A 26,356-nucleotide genomic window follows, 5' to 3' on the forward strand; every position below is an offset into this window, starting at 1 on the left:
CGCGTAACCAACCGAGACACCTAAGCGCGCCAAACACTGCGTGACCACTTGACACTTTTAGTTGAGCACTACCGTCCGCAATGACCTCTTTAGACGGAAATTTGCTAAACAAAAACGCACGGTGCCTCTTTGTGGTTATGCGGCCGTCGGTCCACTTGCGGCAGACGTGTTACGCTGTTTCCCTCCCTGCGGCGGCGGCGGCGGCTAACGTTGTTTATGAGGGCGCACACGCATTGCTCGAGTAGCTCTCCGGCCACTAGTTACCTTCTCAATGAGCTCGATACACGCTTGCAGGTCGAGGCCAAAGTCGATGAATTCCCATTCGATTCCCTCGCGCTTGTACTCTTCTTGCTCAAGAACGAACATGTGATGGTTGAAGAACTGCTGCAGCTTTTCGTTGGTGAAGTTGATGCAGAGCTGCTCAAAGCTATTGAACTGCGAGGATCAGGGATGGGGGGGAAGGGGGAGGAAGAAGGTCTACATCGGGAAGACAGGTGACCCACTACAGGAACGCGCCGCGGGAGTGGGCGGATGGATACCAGATCTTGCTGTGGCTTTCAGGGAATGCGTCAGTCATTGCGTACTAAAAGCAGTGGTGCCAGAGACCGAACCGGGTAAGCAGGTTGCTTTGCCTGCCTTATAATTAGGGCACATGGCTAGGAATAAGGGTGTTCTTGATGGTCAAGAAGGGATACATAGGTGCCAGTCTACAAAGGAGAATGCGGGATTGTAGAGGAAGGTCTTAATGGGACGGAGGGCATTATGCTATTGTACATTTTTTAAAGGTATGTTCTTCATCCATGTGCACGCCTAGGAAGTTTCTTATGAAACGCAGATGTGAAATTTACGTTGTACGCTATTGAAAACAGCTTTATCGGACACGCTCGTAGTTGACTAAAGTGTCTTCTCGTTCAACTTCTCTCCACTGTAGCCATAGCAGACGCTTCACATTCTGTGTGCACTTGGCGGCATCCTCACGTGCCTTCTGCTATATGACAAAATGAGGAGGAACCTGAAATGCGCCGCCTTACTTCTGCTAAGCTATTCGGGATTTGTGGGCAGTGACAACCAACAAAAATGTTTCATAATCACTCGTGAGATCGAAAGTGATCTGCCCACTTCATGATAGGGATAACCGCTTTTTGTTACGTGGCATATATTTACGAAATGCGCTTCATTATTTCCGGATTAAATTTCTCTTAAAACCGTACACAAAAAACGCCAATGGCATACGACTCACGTCGAAGATCTCAAAACCGGCGATATCCAGCACACCGATGAAGTGCTGGCGCTTCTGCTTGGTGTCGAGCGTCTCATTGACACGCTTGACGAGCCACTTGAACAGCCTGTCGAAGATGGCCTTGGCCAGGGCGCCCACAGAAGCCGTCACCTGTTCGGGATAAAGCGGAGAGATTTTTCCAAGAGCCTAAACATTCAATGCGAAGTTTGAAGGCTCTACCGACGTTCGAAACTACATATTTTCTATCGTTCAACTTTCTGATTTTTGTTATGTTATTGTCACTAAAATTACAACTGCCTATACTAGTTCGATAGCAAACGTAGAGAAGAAATCGATTTGGAATGTTGATATTAGTTACTCTCGACACGTATGTGTATGTCCCCCTGCTTCCTGCTATAACTTGGAAAATGACACCCATGGGACTCGCAGATTTTGCTGCGGCCGGAATGCAAATAAATCGCGAGAAGACGAATGGCTCTTCATCACTTCGTCCCGCATATAGTACTAATTACCGGCAGCACGTCATTAAATAACTCTCTTCCCCACACGAGAGAACTGCACACTCTCCAACACTGCTCATGGCGTCTGCGTGTCGAGTCATCGCTGAAAAGGGGCGCGGTTCGACCGGCGTACCTGAGTGATGTTCCTGCCCTGGGTGACGAACTCCGTGCCGACCTTGATACGCGGCTTGAGCAGGTTCTTGTAGAGGTCGGCGGCGTTCAGACCCAGCAGGTGGGCGACACGCTCGCCTTCCTCAGTGCCGTCGGCCTCGGCCTGCTCCTCTCGGGGCCTCTGCTTGAACTTCAGGCAGCCGAAGTGCATCACGGCAGCCGTGACCTTGTAGATGTTCTCCTTCTCCTCATCCGTGAAGCCCAACACGTCGAAGGCAGTCTGCGGGATGCGTTCCGACGTTGATCACTCGATTTCCACCGAGTCCTTTTTTGAAAAACGCGCTAGCGAAGCCACGTTACACTGGGACTGTGCTAAAGGACAGCGTTGTAAGTCTGATAACGTACATGTACGCAAGCTATGCTAAGATGGTAGTAGTTGTGTTACCTACACTCCTAGGAAGCTGGAATTTCAGGCGCTACCTTTCACCTGAGGTTAAGAATAACTGAACCGATAACGACATCTTCAGAATGCAAGTAGTTTCGGAGGCCTATAGGCCGTGGTTAAAATACACAGACACGTCTGTGCTCAAATGACGTGCGTACTGCTGAACAGCATTTAACTCGAAGCATACTGTTATTTCACTAAGGAACTAAAGCAAATTAACAGGTGCGATTATGACTGTTCACATATTCGGCAGCAGAGAGGTACGTGTAATCAAAACTGGGCCTCAAACTACTTTTCGCTTCACTCCTCAAAAGTCGAACGCAGCATTCAAGATGAGATAATAATGACAAAATAAAAAAAAAAGAGATGCTGATGAATATGACGTGACTGAAGGAAAGGGCAGGGGATGTGAAGGTGGGAAGGAGAAGAGTTACTCACGTCGGTAACCAGAAACTCTTCGCCGTCGTCAAGGCCGGGGATGCTAGTCTTACCCTGGGACACGAAATGGTAGTCGTTGACGTTGTTGCTAAGGAGCAGTTTCTCTGCAACGGCAAGGAACAGGCACGGGAAGGTCGCAATGCTGCACTAGGGTCACGACCTTCCCTACCGCCCACTGCGATACCGCAGCGTGGACGCACACCTAACACGGCTCGCCTCTTTCAACAGGTCGTTTTTACGCCGTAGGGACAACACGTGAGCGAATAAAATATATTTCGACCCTATTTTCGCCGCTATCTAATTTGGCTCGCTATAAAGTTCATTTCATTCTTCGTGTCCTCCTAGATCTAATTTGCTGCGCTCCGTAACGAAAGACAAGGTTTACTACAGCTTCACGCCTACGTAAATTTTTTTTACTATTTGAACCCACTTTTGCGGTAGTAAGCAAATACGCAATGTTAATAACCGCATGCTCGTGACCTACAGGGCGTGAAAAAACTGTAACAACGCACTAAACTCACTGCGCATCAATGTAATTGAGCTAAATGCTAGTGAGTAGGCTTTTCCGTCTGGCCTGTGAATAAGGAATTGTACGTTAACGGGATACATTTAAACATGAGAACTATTTTGCAAACAACTTCAGCTAAGCAACGACTTGTAGGGCTGACGGTAGCCAACGAGCAGAGTTGTGTCACCTGCTGCTTTCTTCTTTATCAGTATATTTTTTTATGTGTGAAGGACACTATGGTATGCAGCGGAATAAGGGTACCACTGGCGGTGCGCTTCCTAGAGCGAACGACTGCTGGCCGGCTGTGCGAAACAAGGCGTCTTATTGAAGAGGTGTCGCTGGAAGAAAACTACGTGCGGGGATATGGTTGTTTGGTCTCTAAGGGTGGATGAGGCATTCGCTAGTGGACCAGGCAAGGCTTGAAAGGCAGGCTCTCGAGCAAGAGATAAAGTGGAAGGGTTTGTCCGTGGGCAAGCCCACGAATATCGGGTAATTGTGGTGGTTTGTCACGAGGTGGTGGTATAGAAATGGTGGTATAGAAATGGTGATATAGAACTGGTGGCACAAAGGTGGTGGCAGAGAAGTCAAGAGGAGACGGGACCCATGACCGTGATGCGTATAGTGTTGTCGTGTGGCCGTGTTACTCACGTCGGTGGCCATCAGCTCTTCGCCGTCGTCCACGTTGGGAATCTCAGTTTTACCCTGAGACACGAAGTGATACTCGTAGACGTCATCGGAGAGCAGCAGTTTATCTGTGTTTTTTTGGAAGGAAGCGGCACAGGCACCCGGAGGCAAAGCTCATTAGACAAGGCAGCAGCGCAGCGCTTTGGCAAGCCACGCGGGTTAGCTCCAGCCCACGGGCGGCGCCCAACTAAAGAAGGATAACCACACCTCGGTGAAGAAGGGCCCTGCCATAACTGAAGGCAACCAAGGTAACACAATCAGGCGTCAGTATGGCAGAGTCGGTTTACATTTAAAATTTCTCAAGATGAGGACAAGCACAGAAAACAAAAGAAACCACGAGCGCTGGCAAAAAAAAAGCGTTGGCTGCATAGGGTTGCAAAATTATTTGTGCATTATTCACATGAAAGTACATAAAAGATTGGTGTTCATTTCTTTCTGGGCTTCTTTATCTCCGTCATTGAAGATAATAGTAATTTTAATCCTTCATACTAGATCCTCAAAAGAAATTCTCATTGGTTGCAAGTAGAAAATATTTACTGCCTTCATGTGTTCCTTCTAATATAGAGCCCAGCGTCATTTCCGCTGCACTAACATTCTACTTTCCGTGTTGCGTTATTATAAGCTTGTCAGGGTTGTCACTTGTTAGTGCGGACAAACAGTGAAAAGACAGCGCACAGAAAAGCTTTTCGTAAATTGGCGGCGATTGGCTGCCAGTTCTTAGAGAGAAAGTGACGTTCATTTGCATGCACTTTCCTTGTCATCAAAGGTGACGAGAAAAGCGCATCTTTTTCGATTGCTTTTTCTAGTGAAGTTTAGTATAGCTCCCAGACGGAACTATTCAGCAATCGAAAAACCAGCTCACTTTGTCTCTTTCCATGTTTCAAAGCAGAAGTATTTTGCTTTTTTTAACGTTTCTGCACCATTTCGTAGCGGTGGTGCGCCAATGATGATTTTCGCCATAAAAGCATGACGAAGCATGGACATTTAGAACAGCAACAAATACAGACGCCAGAAAATAAACAATATGAGCGTCAACACCATGCTCTGTCATCGCAACCCCTTCGTACCGCATGTTACATCTTAGCCCAAAACGGCAACGTGAAGCAATTAGACGATATTTTGTGATTACAAAAAGCAATGCGACTGCGTAAAGCACGGCTGAGTAGCACCAGCGGTTTGCTTTGTTTTTGCTTCAAAGAAAGCGCGCGAGTTTCTATGTGTTCCCTGAGAGTGCAACTTTGGGAAGCGCACCCTACCTCTATGTGTGTACTAGCATTTTCAATAGCACTATCTGAAGATCAGGTTATTGTGTACAGTTGTGGCCGATTATGACGGAAAATCTGCACCCTCCGTTTTCAGTAGTATGCTGTGATGTGTAACGGCTGTTCCGCAACACAGCCACTGGGACGTGAGGGGTCTTCAACGCCAAAGCGTTTTTTCCAGGGACACGACGGCCGTGTAACGACGCGTTTGCTCGAGAAGCCCTAAACCACAATGCTTTTATGGTGATGTTGCCACCTCGAAGCCGCCATCATTGTACCTTTAGTCTTGTTATTAGCCTGTGAGTTACATCTATGTGAAGTGCCCTTTATTTTTTTTGCAAAGAATGTCACCCTGTGATTCAATTTTTTTTCAGCAGCGAAGACATTTTGAAAATAGCCTGCAGTAACTTCACGGAGCGAAAGCTGCACTGCAGCGAATCTACAAAATCCACCCCTAAGTTCTATGCTGGATAAATCAACGAATCAAAAAATACATCTAGAGAAGACAGAACTAAAAGAGTTACATCAAAGTGGACACAGTAGCATCCCTTCTACTTTCGAAAATTTCACTCTTTGTGGTCATTCCAATCGATTTCAACTATTGATTGATCTTGCTTAGGTAAATATGACAGAGGAGAAGCTAACGCGAAGTAAGCACTCTTGACTTACCCTTCAGCCCAGGGATCTTTCCTGACATGAGCTGGTAGAAGATGTGGTACGAGCGCTCAGCGGGCTGCTGAGAGATGACACGAGCTTTCTCCAGCAGATCTGTTGGGGAAGGTGGGAATGGGCGCCATCAGAAACGGCACCTTAACAACAGTGATCTGCCACTTTGCTCGCATTTATGTCTGTACTGAAAGGACTGGGAAAAGCAACGATTGTGTTTAACTGAGGTGGCGTTATTTAAGTCCAGCAAATAGTAAACGAGATCTCCCAACTTTGGGCGACTAGGGTTCACGCCGTGCTTCGGGAACACTGCCCAGTTATTTTGTGAAATGTCTATGCAGCAATTCGGTTCGCTTAAGGCACTCTTTCTCTATATACTACACGACTTGGGCAACGCATTTAGCGGCACACTTAAAACCTTCTAGAACAAACAAAAGCCACTTCATTGCCCACGAATGATGCATCTTAGTACAATCACATCTGCTGAAGGGCAGGCGCTCTAAACAATCTAAATAAATAACTTCCTTTGGGAGAAGAAAACAATGTTGTTATTTTGAGAACTCACATGTTTCAATGTCAGCACCGGCCAGCTTGCCCATTGGGCCAAAGTGAATACGGATGAATTTACCCTGTGTTAGAGCAATAAAACAAGGTGTCACCACAAGTGGACGTAAACCAACTCCACAGAGTGCCCCGTGGGCAGGCGTACTTACGAAGCGCGAAGAGTTGTCGTTACGCACGGTCTTGGCGTTACCGAAGGACTCGAGAACGGGGTTGGTCTGCACAACCTGGTCTTCCAAGTTGCCCTGCGCGCCGAGCAAAAGCGTTACGGATCCGGTCGACGAGGTTTGCCGTCCTCTTTGCCGAAGGTTGCTCAGCATCGCTCTTCTTTTAAATCCCGCAACATATCTACTGAGGCGACGTTTACGGATGCATGCCTTCAGCGTGAATGTTCTACCGTGTCAGTCCAGTGGTCGATCCGAGAGTATAAGTTTGTCTGTCACACAAAAATATACTCGCTGTGCCGAGGAGCTTGATCTAAACGAAATTGCTCTCCCGGTCCTTTCCTTGTGCCTGACATAGTGTAGGGGCTACCTCTACCAATCCTGCCCTTGAGCTTAAAAATGCGCGACTAGCTGCGCAACTGCCAAACACTCTAAGAAGCGTCCCACCCTTATCAATCAATTGCCTGAAGCTCCCTCATTATTGACCCCATTGCGGCGCTAGACGATGCTCGTCCCACTAGTCATAGATGAAGGTCGCGCCTGCGCACGCTTACTGCATGGTACAGCAACAGTTGGCTTATATGAACGCAGTATACGTACCGATCAAAAGAAGAAAAAAAGAAACTCGAGCATTAACATTTAAGCATCTACAACACTAGTTTCTGCTGGCATGCAATTAGTTATCTGGTTTTAGCATTCGTTCTAACGTTGGACATCACACTTTGTAGTAAGAAAAATGCAAGAACTCGAAGGGATTAGTCAATGGAGAAAGAATTTGTCATTTCATTTAGAGCAGCGTAGCTGTATATTGTCAGTACTTGAGGCAGGCATGTTTTTCATCAGTCCGAGCTATAGAAATTGAAGCCATGCTATTATATTGGCCAAGGAGTACAAGCGAAAGAAAAAAAAATTGCAGTTTCTTTTTTTTTTTTGCACCAAGCATGGATGCGCAAAAAGCCGTAATCACGGACATCGGCGTAAGAGCCGTGTCCGCGGCAATACCAGGACTGAAAGTGCAGGGCCGATCGGTATAAGGACAGGGCTTGGAGGCTGTGTTGCCAGGACTACAGCTCTTCGGCTGTCGCGTGCTTTCACCGTTAGTAGGAGACATGGAACGACCTGTTGTCTGTGAGCAGGGATCCCCACAATTGCTCCGCCCAACATCACACATCGGGACACACGCGTGCTGCGTTCACCAAAACGGCTTTACGCAGCCGTGCTGTGGTGCTCTCGCAGAGCACGCATTTACACGCACCTTGCGCAGATATCTATGCATTTGAATCAAGAAGAACTACTGCGGGGCTTTGCAAGGCCTCGAACAATTGAGTTAGACGAGAAAAAGTTTCCGACGAGTGAAGCTTTTAAGTGTGTCGGAGGCGACAGCTTGCACAGTGCTGCAGGCGCGAGATCGCAACATGCTCAAGCTATGACAATACAAGAACGAAAGGCACCGTCACTGTTCTTTTCTTGTTCCTGCTTGAGTTGCTCTGCCATTATAAGTTGGTAGCAACTGGCCTAGTTATCAGTTTTATCTTCATGCCTGTGGGTATGCCCCTTTTATATCGAATGTTTTTCTTTGCGCTCATGATTAGGCTGCACAGGCCAGTTGAAGAACGCTAACATAACTGAAGCTTTAAACTATAGGACGGAGTGTACAGCTGTGATGTCCCGATGCTTGATGGAGCAAATCACGCGACCGTGCGTCCGAGACGGATCGCGGGTACGACTACGGGAGGGTTTCGCTGGATTAAAAGGCGGGCGGGCGGAAAGGATTTTGTCAGGAGAGGCGTGGATACCTTCTTTTTGTCCTTCTTTGCGGCCTCCCTTGCGGCCTCCTTTGCCGCCTCCTCTTTCTTGCTCGTGGCACCGACGTGCGCGAAATAGGCTATGACCTTTTTCGTGTTCTCAGTCTTACCGGCACCAGACTCGCCACTAGGGGTCACCGGCAGGGAAGAAAAAGATCGGAGGAGGGGCGGGAAAGAGAAGAGAGAAAGAAAGCAGTTGACGCAACGCGGTTACACCTGGGCATCGGTCGGGGGGCTTTACGGACGATCCGGAGGGTTGGAGAAGGGGGGTCAGGTGCGGAATCCGGTCTGGGATTGGTTGGGTTGTTACATCTTGGAGGTGGTGTGCTTTAGTACTGGTCTTCGCGGGGGTTTCAGGTGGGAGACGCTGAGGAGTCGTGGCATTTGTCGACGCAGTGCGCTTCTCTTTTGAAGCAAAAGGCCGCTTATTTGTGAAGGAAAAGATTAGCGAAGTGACCGAGTCCGCCCTCTGCCTCGACACGAAACTTTTCTTTTTCGGGGGGCTACCGCATTAACGCGACATAGCGCACCCGGCATTTATACCAAGCGATCACGCCTTTCGACGACCTAGCCTCCTTAGTATGACGCGTGCAATAACGCTTCGGTTATGAGCACATTCTCCTAGTTCTCGTTGGTGTGGTGCTTCGAGGTGAACGGGTGGCTATGCGCGCGTTAATACGGCAACTGAGCAGCGAAGTGCCATGGCCCTCTACTCTCCTACGAAGAAGGCAGTGAATACTGCCCTTGCACTGAAAATTGATTGAAATACTTATAAAAGTGTCTCGCTTCCTACTGCTTAGACAATCTTTCCTTCTGTGCATACTCTAGAATTGAACGCCGCGGCGAGACATTAAAGTTTACTCATTAAGACACTGCCGATGACTTCACTGCTTAGGACAGGATGCAGTGCCCTGAAGACGCAGCGACAGCGGACACAGGAGGCGGCGGCGGCGGCGACATCTGCATGCAGTTAGGGTTCGAGCGTCGGCTGCGGCAGCTGCCGATGTGCCAGCCAAGAGTGTCTTTTATTGCACTTACTCCGCTGGAAAAGTGCTGCTTATAACCCGAGGCGGCGATAAGGGCGAAATACTGTATGACTTTTTTGGTGTTCTCAGTTTTTCCCGCTCCTGACTCGCCACTGGGAGGGAAGGTGAGAGGAGGAAAGACAGGGTTACCGGGCGGGGGTAATCAACACATGAACAGACACTGACGCCGGGTAGCAACATCTCGCGTCTTTTCGAATAAATCTGTCAGACGCTTAGCCTTTGCCCGTGACGTCATCAAATGCGTCTCATTACAATACCTTGACATTAACCTTAAGTTATTCTTATACACCAGGGCAAATAACGTATTACCCTGGCACAGGATAAAAAAATTGCTGTTTCTTAAATATAACTTTTTTTCGCAGGGCGTTAGAGCTTACACTAGGTTGGTTGCTCAAATTTGTTACAAACCACGGCGACTAATAATAGCGCATTTGAAGGCATCAGGCGCCCCCGTTTTGCTGAGGGCTTCGTAAATGCCTCCCAGAAGGCAGGGAGGTAAAAAAAAGGTAAAGGAAATTTCTTCGACAGCACTCTTACTGCTTGCGGTTCTCAAAGCCGCACAATCAGTTAGACTAGACAACAGTGGCGCATCAGTTCGTCGAAGTTCTTTGTTTAGGAATAGGCGTTGTTTATTAAAAATTCAATAAATTAATAAATACTAGCATACCAGGATAAATACTAAGATACAATTGAAGTACAAGACCAATCTCACTTACGTGATAAGCATGGACTGGTTCTCACGGTCTGTAAAAAAATACAAGAAATGCACAGTAAGTCTCTCACCTTTACTTAATAGTTAGCAAAAGGATCGGGGCAGTGAAATTGTAAAAAATTTTGGCAGTCAAAACATTTTTTTTTAGCGATTAACCTTTAGAAAGCGCCCTACGTGGCAACCTATCTCTCCCGCAACAAAATCAAAGTACTTATTCACGACCATTCATAATCAATATGAAGCCAACATTTGAAGTGGAAATTATTCAAGTGCCAGGTTTACAATAATATTTCTGGCCAGTCAGCGATTCACATTCTAAATAAAGGTTTTCATGGGCTGACCAATAAGCAACACATAATCAAAAGTACTTTCTTGTAAAGACGCCTTGGCACACGGTGATACCGGCTAGGAAGAAAATAAGGCGCTAATCGTGAAAGACTGTGATGCTTCGTGCAAGAAGGCATGCTCTGTGCAAGAGGATAGAAGTCTTCGATGTTGGTAGTCCGTCCCGATATGTTGGACGCACATTAAATGGCCAAGAAGCAGTTATGTCAGATCCGCAGACCACGCATAAACAATAATTATAGGAGCGCAAAGTCTACGGGCCCGCCTTTTTATAAAGATACATTTCACTATCATTTTCTTTTTTTTTTTTTGCGCTTCCTCACTGGCTCCGACGCTATTCGGACGCCGGGAGCCGAGGGGTCGATCTCGGCGATGACGGCGTCCGAGCCATTGGATGACGAGAAGTATGGATGATGAAAGTAGCCATTAGCAAATAAGGCCTCACGAAAATTAATTAAGCGACGAGTAATTTGAAACAGGGCTTGTGGAAGAGTGCCAGTGCTCTCTGCAAGCCGCTGGGAAGCACGCGGAGAGACAATTTAGCAAAAGAGACCCCGCTCTTCTACGCCTGGTGATCGCAGCGTTGTAACACCGCGGCCGAGCGGGCTACGTCGAATCTGTAAGCAACAATGGCAGCACAGACGCACCTGGCGTTACGCAGTTAGGAAGAAACGCCGCCATTCTCTCAATATTTTTTTTTCTTTCAACATCAAAGCCTAAGCGCCATCTCGTACGCGCGAATCGGCGTCGCACAACGTGAGCACTGACGCGCGTGGCGTTGCTAACAAAGACACGCCGTCATCCGCCACCCGTATGAAGAACGCTCCTTCCGAGAAACGCTGCACAACGCGCCTCGCGTCGAAAAGGCTACATTGAACAGAGCAAGCGCTGTAACGAGTAACGTTCACGCTAACTGCGCAGCTGTTTTGCGTGAAAAGCGAGCGGCGAACTGCGTTGCGAAACGCGGCAACGAGTGGTGAAATAAGAACACGCCCGCTCATGGCGACCGATCAGCGGCCGCATGCGAAGACGCTCTACGCTACGAATACCGTAGCCCGAAACGACGGCTACGGTATTCCCGCTTCGATCTGAAGATCGAACGACACACACACACAGACCGGCATAGTCGCAATAGTGGTGTCCACTCACTCGCCAACATGTCCATGTAGGCTCCATCGGAGACGGCGAACACGTGGGGAGGCACCTCCGTACGCCTGCGGCCCTTGTAGATGTCCACGACGCGCTTGGTGTAGATGGGGAAGCGCTTGTAGGGGTTGATGGCCACGCAGAACAGGCCCGAGTACGTCTGTTGTGCGCAGAGGAAAGGAAGGACGCGAACAGAGACGTCGCGTCAGCCACGTCGTGCGCCATGCCTGGCTTCGTCGCGGGTTCTGGCGTCGCTCGTCAGCGGACGCGTAACATTTATCAGCCCGCCCTAACGGCCGCCAAACGCAGCTGCTCCGACGCTTCGAGGTAATCACGTGAGCCTGTATCTCTTGACGGCGCGTGTGAGTATTTTTCTTTTCTTTTTTTCCTTTTGCGTCGCGACCGGCATACGTCTCACCAGATGTGCTCGTGCGCCTTTCTCCTCTACTCCTGTTCGCGCTAGCTCTCAACACGCACTCTTGCGTTTCATTGGTGAAAGTAAAAAAAAAAAAAAACTATACAACCAAACTTGCGGAGCGGTTTCTAAGCAACCGGGTTGTTCTTGATGGCTTTTATTCAGGCCAGTCCTATTATTTCCTTAATAAAGATTTTTTCATTCATTCATTAGGCGAGCGTCGTGCGCTGCCTGTAAGAAACGGCCCTGCACATCTACGGACTCTGGCGACGCGGTGCATAGGTAAGTGACACTCAACTGCATCTTGAAGGGGATGCGAGGGTCAGACGTTATGAAAAAGTATTTACGGGGCTGAAATATACAACTGTATAAAAGAGGAGGAGGAGGAACTTTATTACTGCAGGAACCGCGCAACGGTTCCTGCAACTGTATAAAAGAAATATTTTACGGCTACCATTGGCGTTCTTAACCTTTCACATACTGCGCCGCATTATTTTTACGTGGCACTGAATGTACGAATCAACGCGAAGCAACAACTCTTGTCATTACAGCATTACGCCTCGCCACAGGATCATTTACCGCACATATATATATATATATATATATATATATATCAAGAGGAAAAGCAGTGATTGTAGTAAACGGTATATTCCATGCCGAGGCGTCTGCTGAACAAAGTGAATAAACACACCAAACAAAGACAAATGTCACACTAAATATAAAGACTGCGAAAAGGGATAACGGAAAGGTCCATGCTATCATGCATGTCGTGCATGGGTACGTGCAAGCTGCAGGGTGAGCCATGCCACCTTTCGCAGTCCGTCGAGGCCTACCATTCAGTGGAGGGTGGATCTCGGTGGCTGTTTTGTTGCAAGGTTTCCGCTGTAACGGATTTCTACAGTCCCGGATCAGAGGCGTGGTGGAGTCTACGGGTGCATTTTGTTCCTTCAGAGGGAGGCACTTGGCGGTGATTTCTTTTTTCGGTGCAATAAAGAACATTCAAGTGAGGGTTCTCGTGCAGTGTTTTTTTTTTTAGCTACAAGAAAGGGTGTCGTGGAACAAGCACAGGTGGTGGCCTAGCTGTAGGTGGGGCCCGGCTGGAATTGGCTTTACAAAAGGTTCGTTTTGCGTACAACTCAGTGCAAGGGAATTTGCACTCGAATTCGAAAGCGTGTCGAAAGAATCGCTTGAAATGAAGCAGGGCCCCGCAGCCAATTTGTGAATTTCATGCTACTATGTTTGGGCAGAAAGAAGAAGGGTTGGTGTCTGGGGTCGGTGTGATGCGTGGAGTGCATGAACCACGGGATGGATCGTGACTGGGCGTCGAAATCAAGCATCCGCCTTAGTGCGCGTTGTCTCGCGATTTTCATCAAAGGTTATGCAACAAAGGCGTCGAGAACTGCTGTTTTTGTCAACATGGAAGCGTCACGAAGTGAAGAGTCTGCTTTGTATGTGAAATGTTGAGCGCCAAGAACGGTTTAGTAATTATCAGTTGCTAATAAATAATAATATCAATAAACATACTCTGCATTTGCAACAGTGATTTTGCCTTGTAGATATAAACTTATTGCAACACTGCTTTGACTCAGTTGTTTTCGGGCGACTACCTATGCAATGGCTCAGGACAAAACCTTTAAAACAGACTAACCGAGAGCGCAGTGAACCGTAATGAAAGCTGAAATTACGCTACCATTCCAAGTATAAGCATTTAACATTACAGCTGAGGGCGCGATGAGAATTCAGCAGTGAGAAAATACCTAATCCTACCCAATTAAACCCACAGTTTCGTAGGGGCATTGGATATAGTCATATATAAGAACATGAATAAATATACTGTTTAGGCCCCTGTTCAGGAGGCTTAACCATGACTATTGGCTCTGGGTTATCAATAAGTGAATGAATCGACACTAAGAGATCGTATATGAATATTTTTAACAAGAAATAACTCGTGATCTTGAGCCGCTGCCTGTGCCGAGTTTTTCCATACATCGTACTTCAGGCTTAATGGAGATTGCACATTGCGCCTACTGGAATACACTAGATAACAACTGCTGAGCTTTGGGTATCGTCTCGGCTTTACGAGCGGTTCTGTTCCTAGTGCGTTCGACTCGACTTCGACGCTAGCCAGTGCTATGGGTGGCCGGTTTGGAGAGGAGGTGGTTTTGGTGCCGGTATGCGTGCGGGTTCTGTGGCCATAGAGTGGATTCATTCGGGTGGATGAAAGTTTTTTTTCCCGTGTCGCGTGTGCTGCACGGTGGGAGCGCTTGTGTACTCACGTAGATGAGATTAGCGTAGTAGCGCTCTTTGAGGTTGTGCAGCACCGAGGCATCGTTGAGGTACGTCATGTTGGACATGTCATCGCACTTCTCATACTTTGGTGGGTTCACCTGCTGAAGAAGGTCCTTCTTGACGGAGCGCTATGCGGTGCGTGCAAGCGTGTCAGCGTGGTGAGGAAAGAGAGAGAGAGAAAAAAGAAAGAAGCCATGGTAAGCGCCAAAGGCCATATCTGAAGCAGCCGCAGTAGTTACAGTGCGGTAACTCAAATACCGCTGCAGCAGGAAAAGGCCGTTGCAAAATTCCGTCGGCGAAGCACGCTGTCTTCGTTGACGGTGTGCGGCGCTCTGCGACGAAGATCACGCGAGGTTAGTTTGATCAGCAACGGCGGCGGAGCACAGTGGTTTTCAGGCTGCGGGCTTTCTACCAACTACATTGGTGGGGAAGGGTAGTTCACTACGGGTGTGTGGGGCTTGCACTTCCGGTGGGGCATGGGGTTTTCATTTCCGGGTCGGGGATTTGGTACTTTTGAGGACGCGGAGATTGGACTTTTAGGGATTGGGAATTGCGGTTTTGAAGGCATGGGGAATCATACTACCGGATGCATGGGGTCGGGGGCCGGGTTTCCAATTTGGGGCATGGGATCTACGCTGGGTGGGCGGAGCGAGGGCTTGGAAGTGACATTGCGTATGGAATGAAGGATCGCGCTATCGGGTGCATGGGGGAGGGCACAGTTTCAGGGGCGTCGGGCTACAATCAGGGGGCGTGAGGTCTACACTTCGGGGGTGGTGCGGTGCGAGGTGGTACACATGGGTTCGGGCGGTTCTGTGCGGGGGGTTTTTCCGCACTTACGTAGATGAGATTACAGTAGTATCGCTCTTTGAGGTTGTGCAACACCGAGGCATCGTTGAGGTAGGTGAGCGACGACATGTCCTCGCACTTCTCATACTTTGGCGGGTTCACCTGCTGCAGCAGGTCCTTCTTGACGGAGCGCTATAAGAGCGGACAGGCATGCGTTTATTTACGCGGGCACGAAATAAACATAAAACACACAACTCCAAAACAAAAGAAAGGAAAGCCGTACTGAGTGGTAAAGCTCAACTCAGCTGAGTGACTGCCGTATACGGAAGTGACCATTCGTGTATCGCTTCCGTAGTAGTGTATGAGCAGCGGCCGCGAGCAGTGGCTGCCAATGTTGGCAACATTGGTGGTGTGTCGACGCACGTGCTGCGAAGATGACAGGCACCCTGACGCACACGGTTAGTGTAGCGGCGTTGAGAACGCTAGCTCGAGAAACGCAATGCGGTGCGGTGCGGCTGGCCCCGCACTTACGTAGATGAGGTGAATGTTGTATCGCTCTTTGAGGTTGTGCAACACTGAAGCGTCGTTGAGGTAGGTGAGAGAAGCCATGTCCTCGCACTTCTCGAACTTTGGAGGGTTCACCTGCTGCAGTAGCTCTTTCTTCATGGTGCGCTGCGGGAGGGGAAAACGCGGCTCGCCCGGGTCAACATGTGTGAGTGACAGATTGTGTGAGAACAAGAGCATCTAAGAGATCCGCAGCAGGAGCATTGTGTTGAAACATTTGTTTACGTGGGAAATTGTGGGCTATATGGCGCCAATACTTCAAGCCCCCACGAACCAGGGAAAGAAAGCACATGTGACTAGCAGTCGTCGAGCTGTGCACGTAAATTGTATTTAAATATAGCAGAGTGAAGACCGGCAATGGACAAAAAACTATCCCCAAGCCGGCAAGCCGTTGTCAAGGTCTGTGTTTCCGAGTTGTGGAAACGCTCGAGGTCGGTTATAAGTGTTTCATTTCCGGCATTATTTTTATAAGCAAGTATTTCACCCCGGATGCCGATATCGTTATGCCAGGGAAACACAAATGCAGCAATATTTTTCTTTGATTTTGGTGTGACGTGCTACCAGTAGTGCAGTCCTTCCTAGTTTTGTAGGTGGGTTCTGTGGTCTGTTGTCAGCATTTAAGACTTGTGCAAAACAAAGCGCTGTGTGAGAACGCAGCATTGTAATCCTGCAAGGCATCTTTCTTAGAGACACAATGGTTGTTACATAAAGCCTGTGGCGGGCATAAGTTTTCGATACATTATGATTGATTTCGTTCCAAGTGCAAAACCTAAATACGTCAGCGGTGATGAAGTGGGCCTGGATTTTTTAGCTGCTTACCGTGATTATGTCTGTGCCTTCAGCCTTGCGGACGTTCTAATCACGTGGTTACCTGAACTAATAGGCTCTCGGCCAGAGCCCACCATACGGCTCGGCACATGTTTCTTACTGCCGGAGAAGCAAGTTTTTGACACGGGAAAACTGTAAATGTTAACGTTATGTCGTCCAGAAGGGAAGCCCTTGAGATGCCAGATTAATGAGCGCGGTGTCCTGGCGTCAACTGTCACTGTTTATTTAAAGCTAATATACTGCCTCCCTTTCCTGAATGCGCCTAACTGTACAGCGACTACCTCTGGCGCTGCTTCCGTACCTCGCAATCATATCGTTTGTTTTTATTCCTCCCTGTTTCTTATTTTTCTTAGCTCGCAATATCCGTATGTGCTGACGTGACCAGCCTCCGCATGGCACTCTTTCTTCCGGTGCCTCGTTTGGGCTGGCTAGAATGCAGGTAGAGCAGCAGCGAGCCGAGCCAAACTCTCGGTGCGCAAATGCAAGCCAAGATACTCGCTTTCTTTTTCTTTCCCTGCTGCTTTCCCTCGCACTGGGACGGCAGTGCAGGCGTAGAGCGAGCGGCTCGCACGCGCCCACCACCCCGTGCGTGGCTGGCTGGCGGGCGTGCAGCCGTGGAATGGGCCGACCGGAGCCCGAAATACGCGCGCTCCTTGCCGGGTCCCCGCGCCGCCCCGAAATAGGGCGCCCCGCGGCCCGATGACGTCACGGGGCTCGCCGGGCTAGGGTTCCGGCAGGCCCATTTAAAGCCGCATCCGAGCCGGCCACTTGGGCTCATACTCTCTCTACGGCCGCCGTGTGGTGGCGCGACCACGGACGAGGCGTGTGACTAATGCGGGCAAGAATTGGCGCTGGCTATCGGAGCACAAGACGGCCTTACGATTTTGCCAAGAATACCATTTGATAGCTCCGCTTTAATTGGAGGCAATAACCCCCGCATAAAAACTGTTTGATTTCTTCGTGAAGGAGGTAACGAAGCAATCTCGTAATATATCACATGTATTTACCTGCACATACACAGCTAACATTGCGCTATCGTTGTCTCTTCCGAGAAACTACGGACACCTTCCGTTAGAAATTTTTTGCTGCCTCAACGCAGACGTTTCGCTTACTTCAGGGCCAAAAGCTTTTCTGTCCATAGCTTTAGCGGGTAAAGTAACGATGCGCTTCTGCGAAAGGTAGAAGAATGAAGACATAATATGTGCAGAGTTTCTTCGGTTCTCGCGGTGCGCTTTGAGATTTAAGAAATAATAACGGTGACGTGTATAGAAATGTTGGAGACCTCCTGTTGCAGTGTATTACAATGTCGTAGCGTTCAGTATTTATGCGCCATATTTACATACATTGTTTCGTGTGGCCGCCCTTAGCTGACGTTGTCCAGTGCCCGAAAAAAATTCCCCGCAAAGACAAAAGTACATTCAATGCACATAGAATAACAGAAACAAAACACAACCAAGGCACTTGAAACGACAAATTGTTGGATATTACAAAAGTATTCGACATGCAAGATTAAATAACGTTTAGATTTTCGCCGAGCACTCGAAAATGTCTCGAAACTTTTCTTTCTTTAATTTAAATTATCTGTAACGATAGGATACATGTTTACAAAGAATTGTGTTTCGTTCTAAACGTTACAAGAAGTATATCGCCTGTGTTCCCTGCAGACACAGTTTGATTTACTTGTGAGTGCGTATATTAACCTAAAGAATGACGTGTGCTCTATATCGCCATGTGTACTTGCGCAGCCTGTGGAGCCTATATGCACTATAGCTCTGTATGTACTCATTTAAATCTGTTAATGTATGTATCCTCTTTTCGAACAGTGGTATCTTCTTTTGCACTCCTTCTTGTCCCTATATTTATAGTGATACGTCCAGTTGTGGAAAACCTGACTGTCTTCTGATTATGTATATATACACGATTTGTCTCCTCAAGGCGTTCATTTTCACCTTCGTGATATATGGGAACTTTAGATTCCGATATTCTCTCCGTTCAAAATAACAGAAGCCTTGATTCCGCAGGGTGGTTAGAGTGGCCTTTACTTTTCGACTACACACGTGTGGATTTTTCACGAAATCTAGAGTGCAAGTTTTCGTGGGACGTATTCAAAACATCTCTATGGCTACATGATTGTTATCCTATTCACTAAGGTTCTCGCACGGCATGCTCTCTTTCATTATGTGTTGAGTTTGCCGACGACTAAACAGGTGTGTTACTCAGAGTTCCTTTCTTTTTTAATTATAGGTGTGAACTGAGTATGGTTGTTGTTGAGTACATTGCACTTGTGCCCCAGAACAAACGAATCCCCTGTTTTCTTTTTATGTTTTCCGATCTCTTGTCGAGTTCCTCCATCTGGATTTCCTACGTCTTTTCTGACCCGTGACCTTTCAGGCAGGTGTTGTTCTCCTTCTTCCGGACACAGCTGTCAGACAGACTAGGCTCGAAACATTTTGTTTGGGCTTACACCCTGTGATAATAACTAGAACACACGCTAGTACCACGCGTCTCGCCACGAGTCTTTGTCAACAGTATGCCGCCATCTGAGCCGGGAAAGTAAAATGTGGGCGTGGTGATCGGCGCCTACCTCTCCGCCGGGGCAGTCGACGGTGACCATGTCGCCCTTGGTGGAGACGATGTTGCCCAGGACGAAGCCCTCCTTCTCGTCGGGCACCCAGACCATCTTCTTGCCATCGTAGGGCTTTGTCTGGTCCTTGCGCTTGGTCTCGAGGGAGACGTACAGGAACTCAGTGGGATCGGGGTCCTCGGCCATCGCTTCTTTCGTGGGGGGCTTCTTTCGGAGAGGAGTCGGCCGGCGTGTGCCGCTTCAGCAAGCCTTCCTGCCTGTGCGCACGCAAGCAAGCACGTCAACATTTTTATCAGAACGTCGCCCATTGCTGACAAACCGAAGCTCCGTGCTCGGTTTGAGCCGGCAGTTTTCAAAACTTGCAGTATATAATACAGAAAATTGAGGGCTACTGCAACGTTTTCTTGCGATGATATTAAGTGAGTTGTGCTGCCTGTCGAAAAGGCAATATTTCACTTGAGGTGTTGAGGAGTGAGCGGCTGAACCGAGTTCAGCTGTAGGTGGAACCCGCAATACACTTTGTTGATAAGGATTATAGCTTCGAAACGTTAATTTCTTTCCTGGTGCGCTTTTGATAAAGGTATGTCAATCGACACACTTTCGATCGGGTTAGGAGGAAGGACTACGCTTCGCGCCAGGATTAATCACAGATAAAGTTATTGGTACGGCAGTGCTATAGACCGAAAGTTTTGGATGATTACCGCTGCAGTACAAGAGGTTATTCAGACCACAGTCTGCTATGGGCTTGAGCGACTTTAGCATTGTAGAAAATGTAATTGCGTACCCTTAAATGCACCATTGACGTTTTTTTTTTTTTTTTTTTACGAATCACTGGTGGCACTGCATGTTACTGACCGTAATACAGAAAACGTTGCGCAGTAGGGACAAAGAACAACTCGAGACAGGTGTCCTGTCCACACTTGTCCTTTGTCCATACTGTGCTATGTTTCTTGCATTACGGTGAGTAACCAACCTGCCCAAACGTATTCCCTTCTGATGTTACTGACTACGGCCACATTCGTTATCGGTGAATAGGGAGAGAGGGAGGCCGAGCGCTGAAAAAGCTGCTCTCGAATAAGTACGTCTGGACCTCTACTCCACGGCGCACGGGTAGTTTGGTCGATCAGCTGCTTTTGTTTTGCAGCGTTGTCCGGTGCACCTCAGCACAAGTATACTTTGTTTTCAAACGCTAGGCATCGCTTCAGGACTCATTCTGAAGTTCACACCTTATTATCCATGTAGTGCGAAATTTTTGGCTTAGTATCTATAAGAAGCACCGCAGATCTTGTCGTTTGACAGAGCATCGCACCTAAAATCTGTTCAGGGCACAGGCCCCGCTTGAAATATTCTACCCTAGTGATGCCAATCCGACCTCATGTGTAGGCCACGCGTTCGTACTCCCGCGCCCACGCCGAGAGTACAAATGCACTGGGAATTTCTACGCCGTAATTTGTAAACAATCGTCCTCGAAAACACTGAAAAACTGCCTCGCTGTCGATTTGCTTATGGCTATATTGCCAGTTTTTCTGTGCTACGAAATACTATGCTGAAAGAATAGCGCAATGCAACAATTTCAGAACACTATTAGTAACCATTCGGGTACAAACAAAGCACAAGGATGAAAACAGAGTAAAAGGAAATGAAATGGTACGCCGAAGGCTCGATCTCGGAGATTCAAGGCTGCCACGCCCCCTCGCAATTCACGGCACCGCAGGCTCTGTCCTAAATATCAACACAAGTAATGTGATAGTGCTTCAAAATCGAGAACATAGATCTGCTGCTGCATTTCCGTGTTACAATTGCAAGTTCACGAGTTTTCCACGCGAAATATGTGGTAACCATGCTAAAGCTGACGGCTGCGATTGCGTGGAAGCCGTCAGGATCTGTAGAAAGCGGCATACTAGAACCACCTTTTCTGTGCGAAAAAATACGGCTTTGAAATTGGTATGCTGTGAAGGTAAGTGTACTTTAGCAATACTGGATTAAGCAGATTGCATAATAGAGCAATGAGCCGTGCTAAGCAATTTCCATCATGGTTTGAGGTTAGGCTGGCACTTAGGGCCGGTTCACGAAAGCTACCTTGAAAGGACTACTTAGATAAATACGCATCTACCGATATAACGCATCTTTGCTAGGCTTGCTGACATTACATGTTATCCTGGCGACAGATTGTGGACTACAAACAGGCAATAAATTTCGGCGAGCTAAAGCTGATCGACGATTTAGCCCTTTGGTTCAACATGGCTACCGACGAACTTAAAGAAATCAACCCAAATGCGATACTTCAGCTTGAAGAGTGGACATGAATGTGATATGTTCTACAAAAGGGACTTTATGGTTTTGCTCGTTTTAGAGTCGCCAATCGCTTTAGCATTTAATAATAAACTGGAAAATAAATTACAGCTGGATCAATATGAGACAAATCTTTCTGCATTACACTGGTGCACCTCACCTCGTAACAGAAAATCTAGATTATAAGACGAGTCTTTGCTGTTCCGATCACATGCCGACACTTAGCGAGCGATAGCATCAAACTGCATCCTCCTCTATGTAAAGCCATCTTCTTTGAATACTAAAGCTGCAGAAATGCTCAAGAACTTCTCTGAAAACATTTTGGACACAGGACATCTTTACCAGCCTGTGGTAGAGCCCTCTAAGTCTTGAATTTTCTAGCGATATTCCTCTTTCTTTTTTACCGTGTCGCCTCCTGCTGCCCCAAAATAATTTGACATGGTATTTCACATTATGCTGACCCAAAAACATCGCTAGTATGTTGATAACAAGAGCGACCCACTTCTAGGGCTGGATATAGATCTCGACTTTAACCTTCGTAAGCAAACAATGACAGAGAAGGTGCACTGAATTCCCCATGAATAGTATGAAACTTGTGTGTCAATTTGCTGCTACCGCTGCGTTGTAGGCCCCACCCGTTAAGGAGAGGAATATTAACCTGAAAATTATTGCGCCTTTTATATCCTTCCCCTGTCGACAGTATGCTGTGTTTGCGCGCAGGCTGCGACGTTACCTACATTATTACGAAGTTGTACTCCCGCTAGACGAGGAAGAACTTGCGGGTCCTTAAAGAATTCTTTTGTTTATAGGTTCTATTCGCGCGCTGAAAAAAGTAAAGGCGTTATTTTTCATTTAAGCAAGGATCAGATGCCTTTGGGCAACAAACCTGCCTCTTGCGAAAGAGTTCTTAAGAGCAGTATCGAAGGTCGCTTGAAAGTCACCTCTCCGAGGGCGCTGTAGTAGCAGTGCGGCCATAAAAGTTAAAAACCAGAGCGAAGAAAGCGATGCAGGCTAAATGCCCTGTCCAGCTCGAATGTTAGCACCAACAGTTCCTCGTAGCACGGCCTACTTCCGGGCACAGCATGCTGCTAGCGCTGCCAGGCCTAGGCGACATCTAATGGCTACGATTTCGATTATGCGCCGATGGCTTACGTACGATACAAGGCAGACGATCTCCTCAAGAAGCAGCTCTATCTTGCACTACAGCGTAATCCGTATCGAGGTGGACGGCGGTGCCGGACGTCGAGCCTGCGGACACCGGAGGAGGCGAGGCCTTACCTGGCCCGTGAGGGGGGGTGGCAAAAATCCCGAATCGCGAGAGCGCAGCCCGCGGCGTCGTCGTATCCAGATGCACGCAGTGTCGTGAGGCACAGGGGCACTTACGTTGGAAAAGCTCAGCTGTGGGGGCCGTTCCGGACGGCGGGCCGCTTTTAAGCGAGCCCATCGCACGCGCCGGCCCCCGAAACCAGAGAGGGGCGCGCCATTGGACGCCGCGATTTCCCCCTCGGCACCCCCCTCCCCATACAAAGCCCGGCGCGCCGCGGGCACGGAGCCTCCATTTTTGGACCAGGGACTCGCAGGCGCTTCGCCAAAATAGCTGGTAGCGGCGGCGGCGGCACCGGCAGCGGCGGCAGGGCAAGGCCGCTAGGCTGTCAACCCGGCGGCCGAAACTCCTGGACAGGATGGGAATCCACGACTGGACACTGACCGGTGCCGGAGCCCGCAAACCAAAAGTATCAGCCTCCTTCCAGCGGAGCCAATCTCCAGTGCATCAACGATTCCTCTCAGGAACGTAGTCGTGGAAATTGTAAAATAATGAAAGAATTAGCGCACTGACGAGAGAGAGAAAGTGGTTCGAAAAGTATTTAGGAAGTCTTGTTATAGGCAGCTACAGCTTCGCGAGAGGTATATTCGCAAATTTTGACAGGCATACCCTACAACTGCTCCACAGCATGAAGAATACATTTTTGACAGGAAGTGCCAAACTTCAGCGCAGAAGAATAGCAGCGCTTGTGCTATGAACAAGTCATTTAGAGGTACCATGCAAATTTAGCCACTGAAAAGATAATCAAGTCGATCGATGTCTTCGGCACAACGGCATACAATCATCAGCGAAACCGGCCAATGTCACGCCCTGTGTGGGGCTGATACTTTTCGATGCGTCGTAAGGGCGTCTGGCTATACCATTTTGCTGGTGGTCCGTAATGAACCACGTGCACTTGCACCGCAAAGACAGGGTCAACGCCCCGCGCCAACCCAAGCGCCATGGCACAGTTGGCCCTCTCCGGGCACCCTTTGGCACGAACTTTTCGGCGACGACGTTGCGGCGCCGCTTATGTAACCGGCAACTGTTCTCCAGAAGCTGTGCCTATTCCTCTACTCTTCCTGTACCTTTTTTCTCTTCTTTGTTTCCTTCGAATAGCCATCAGCGAAAGCGTATTTCTCGTTTCGTTTCAGCAGTTACGTCACCTATTCAACGTAATCATTGTTTATTATTGCATAAACTGTAACAAAATTTGAGCGGTCGGTGCCATGAACTTCACGATGTTTGGCATTTAACGAGAGCACTCATTTGCACCTGCTAGCGTAAAAAGCTTGGTGTGTCGACTTATGGCACCAATCACTTTCCCTGACTCTTCTGTTATGTATCAGGGTGGGTGAGTGCCGTGACGTCCTCTAGCTAGTGGCGGTAGTTCGTAAATTCGTGCGAAGAGCGACACTGAATTATTTTTTGCACATTTCGGCACATTTGAAAGTTGGAAGATAGGTACTAAAGGAAGCCGTGGATACAAATACTGGGTGGTTTTGTGCGATCACTCGGTATTTTGTATAACGTGAAAGCGGTAGCTGCTGGCGGCTTGTCAGCACCCTGTTTACCAAACACTATGATGACCGTCTGAATGTCACAAGCTTTACAAGCTGAAATAAACACCACTCATGTGCCTCCGCGAGAAAGAAATATGCAAACCACAGGCTCGCCAAGAAATCTGTACATGTTTGTAATTCAGGGGCGCAAACTGAAATAGGTGAATTGACTGGAAACGTCAGAACTACAGACAGCGCTCTGTAGTGTGGTTCTTTGCTTTGCCCCGTGTAGAGCTGTTTAAAGCTGCGATTTAACAGGATGTACCAAACAGGCCAAACGAACGCGCTCTAAATAGCCACAATGCCATGTTAACATTGCAGTTATCAATTTCAAGTTATATTCGCAGGCTGAAAAACATTTATCGCGCGTTACCTGATCCGTATACGTTAGCTCTATATTGCTTACTTTTTTCTATATTGCACTTACCTAAGTGTGCAAGCACAACTATCAGCTAACGACCGGGCACAGGAGCATATCGACCATCCTATGACCAAAGGATTAACAAAAAGCATATGGGAAAAGGGTTGCGTTCGAATATAGCCAGAAGCAAGCATAAGAAAATTTCATTTTCTCTATGCGTTATTGGCATCACTGTGTGTTAGTTTGATGCGATTGTTATCTACAAACATTGTGGCGCTAGTTTCCCCTCATTTCTTATAATACAGCATATTTAGGAGATTCCAGCGCCTTTAGGTGCCGCTGACAACTGCTTTTTACAAAGAACAAATATATGCAATATATGAATTACAACACGACACTGAACTAAAGAGAGGTAAGAAGAACGCATAAGTTAAACAATGAATAATGTAGCGCAGGAGCCACTAAAAAACACTTCACTACCGAAATATCATGAAATCCACTAGGTGACAAGGCCACGTCACTTGAATGTAATGTAGAAAAGACAAATCGGTAAACAGATCACAAGACACGCAAGAACCTAAGGTGAGTACGCCTATATTCAATCAGCGCAAATCACAAGACAGATTTGTGTAAGCGAGTAATATAGCTGGAAATTGTCGACTGCATGTTGTACTCCTTTCCGTGACCTGAATTCATGGGCACTTCTGGGATCCGACTTCGGGTTTTCTGCATCTAGTGTCATCTAGTATTTCGATGACAGCTGACGATGCGCTCCAGTGTGTATTGCGTGACCTTAATTTTCACCTTATTGTCTTGCATGTCATATCTGCGGTTGCGAAAAGAATGTTGACCACCTATTGTGTCATGCCCTCAGTTCGAAGCACGAAGAAAATCTATGACCAATGCATTCAGGAAGCTAGATGATCGTCTTCTGAGTGAATAGGCAATACTAGAACACCGTCTCCACCGATCATCGCCTCAGAAGGCATTAAAGGCACCTTTGTGCTTTCCGAAAACGTCTAGCTTGTACGAGCGCCTTCGACTCTGTAGTGCTGTTAGTTCACGTCGCTCCACTCCCATCTCTTTCCTTCTTTCCCCTCTTTCTCCCAGCGTAGGAAAGTCGACCGGATTCTACTTAACATCCCTGCCTTTCTTTTGTCTCTCTCTCTCTTTCACCTTATTATTTACGCTATGAAGGAAGCCAGCCACATGTTGAACATGTAATTACCAAAAATTGAAGTGCCACTAACATGTACGAGTTACGCCTAGTGGAATAACAAAAGGAACAAACGAGCATGCAGTAATTTACTGCGTGCTTGTTCGAGTTTTAACGTCTGGGGTGCACAAATATACTGTCAAGGTCTTCGCGTCACAGGTTTCATAACCTGCGACGCCACCACTCACTCTGTGAGTGGTGGCGCTGGCTAACACTCCCAGGATTCTACTAGGGCACATAAATACCCAAGAAAGGGGATGGGGAAACAGCGCCATGGTAGCTCAATTGGTAGAGCATCGCACGCGAAATGCGAAGGTTGTGGGTTCGGTTCCCACCTGCGGCAAGTTGTTTTTCATCCACTTTAATTTCCATTAATTTATCATTTCTCTATTTCATTCATTCAGCACATGTAATTTCCCCTATGTTATCCTTGGTGTCAGTGTTTGTTGGCTTCTTAAAAATCGGGCCCCTCGGTTAACCCCCTTTCTTCTCGTTTAAGTGCATATACAAGTTAGATGAAAAA

The 26,356-nt window shown here is 47.8% G+C and overlaps 1 protein-coding gene and 1 long non-coding RNA gene across 39 annotated transcripts in view; one reads left to right on the forward strand and one right to left on the reverse strand.

Moving 5' to 3' along the window:
* Positions 1-19,356, reverse strand: part of Mhc (myosin heavy chain) — a 43,551-nt gene extending 24,195 nt beyond the window's left edge. For 9 of the 38 annotated variants that reach the window (XM_055068172.2, XM_055068166.2, XM_072289654.1 and 6 more), the window contains exons 1-12: positions 19,100-19,356; positions 15,175-15,315; positions 11,637-11,793; positions 10,147-10,174; positions 8,376-8,511; positions 6,568-6,660; positions 6,420-6,483; positions 5,858-5,956; positions 2,735-2,838; positions 1,874-2,131; positions 1,241-1,390; positions 265-435 (exon numbers count right to left, since the gene is read on the reverse strand). In XM_055068172.2, coding sequence (XP_054924147.1) covers positions 265-435; positions 1,241-1,390; positions 1,874-2,131; positions 2,735-2,838; positions 5,858-5,956; positions 6,420-6,483; positions 6,568-6,660; positions 8,376-8,511; positions 10,147-10,174; positions 11,637-11,793; positions 15,175-15,315; positions 19,100-19,285 — 1,587 coding nt within the window. In that variant the 5' untranslated portion in view covers positions 19,286-19,356. Of the gene's footprint in view, positions 1-264; positions 436-1,240; positions 1,391-1,873; positions 2,132-2,734; positions 2,839-3,890; positions 3,995-5,857; positions 5,957-6,419; positions 6,484-6,567; positions 6,661-8,375; positions 8,512-9,422; positions 9,523-10,146; positions 10,175-11,636; positions 11,794-14,324; positions 14,466-15,174; positions 15,316-15,654; positions 15,796-19,099 lie in introns of all 38 variants that reach the window. The other 29 variants (XM_072289655.1, XM_050174258.3, XM_055068164.2 and 26 more) reach the window with 10 other exon arrangements.
* Positions 11,790-26,356, forward strand: part of LOC129383555 (uncharacterized) — a 58,002-nt gene continuing 43,435 nt past the window's right edge. The window contains exon 1 of the long non-coding RNA XR_011895977.1: positions 11,790-12,330. This is a non-coding gene — a long non-coding RNA (uncharacterized lncRNA). The remainder of the gene's footprint in view (positions 12,331-26,356) is intronic.

Source organism: Dermacentor andersoni, chromosome 8 (genome assembly GCF_023375885.2).
Source record: "Dermacentor andersoni chromosome 8, qqDerAnde1_hic_scaffold, whole genome shotgun sequence".
NCBI lineage: Eukaryota > Metazoa > Arthropoda > Arachnida > Ixodida > Ixodidae > Dermacentor > Dermacentor andersoni.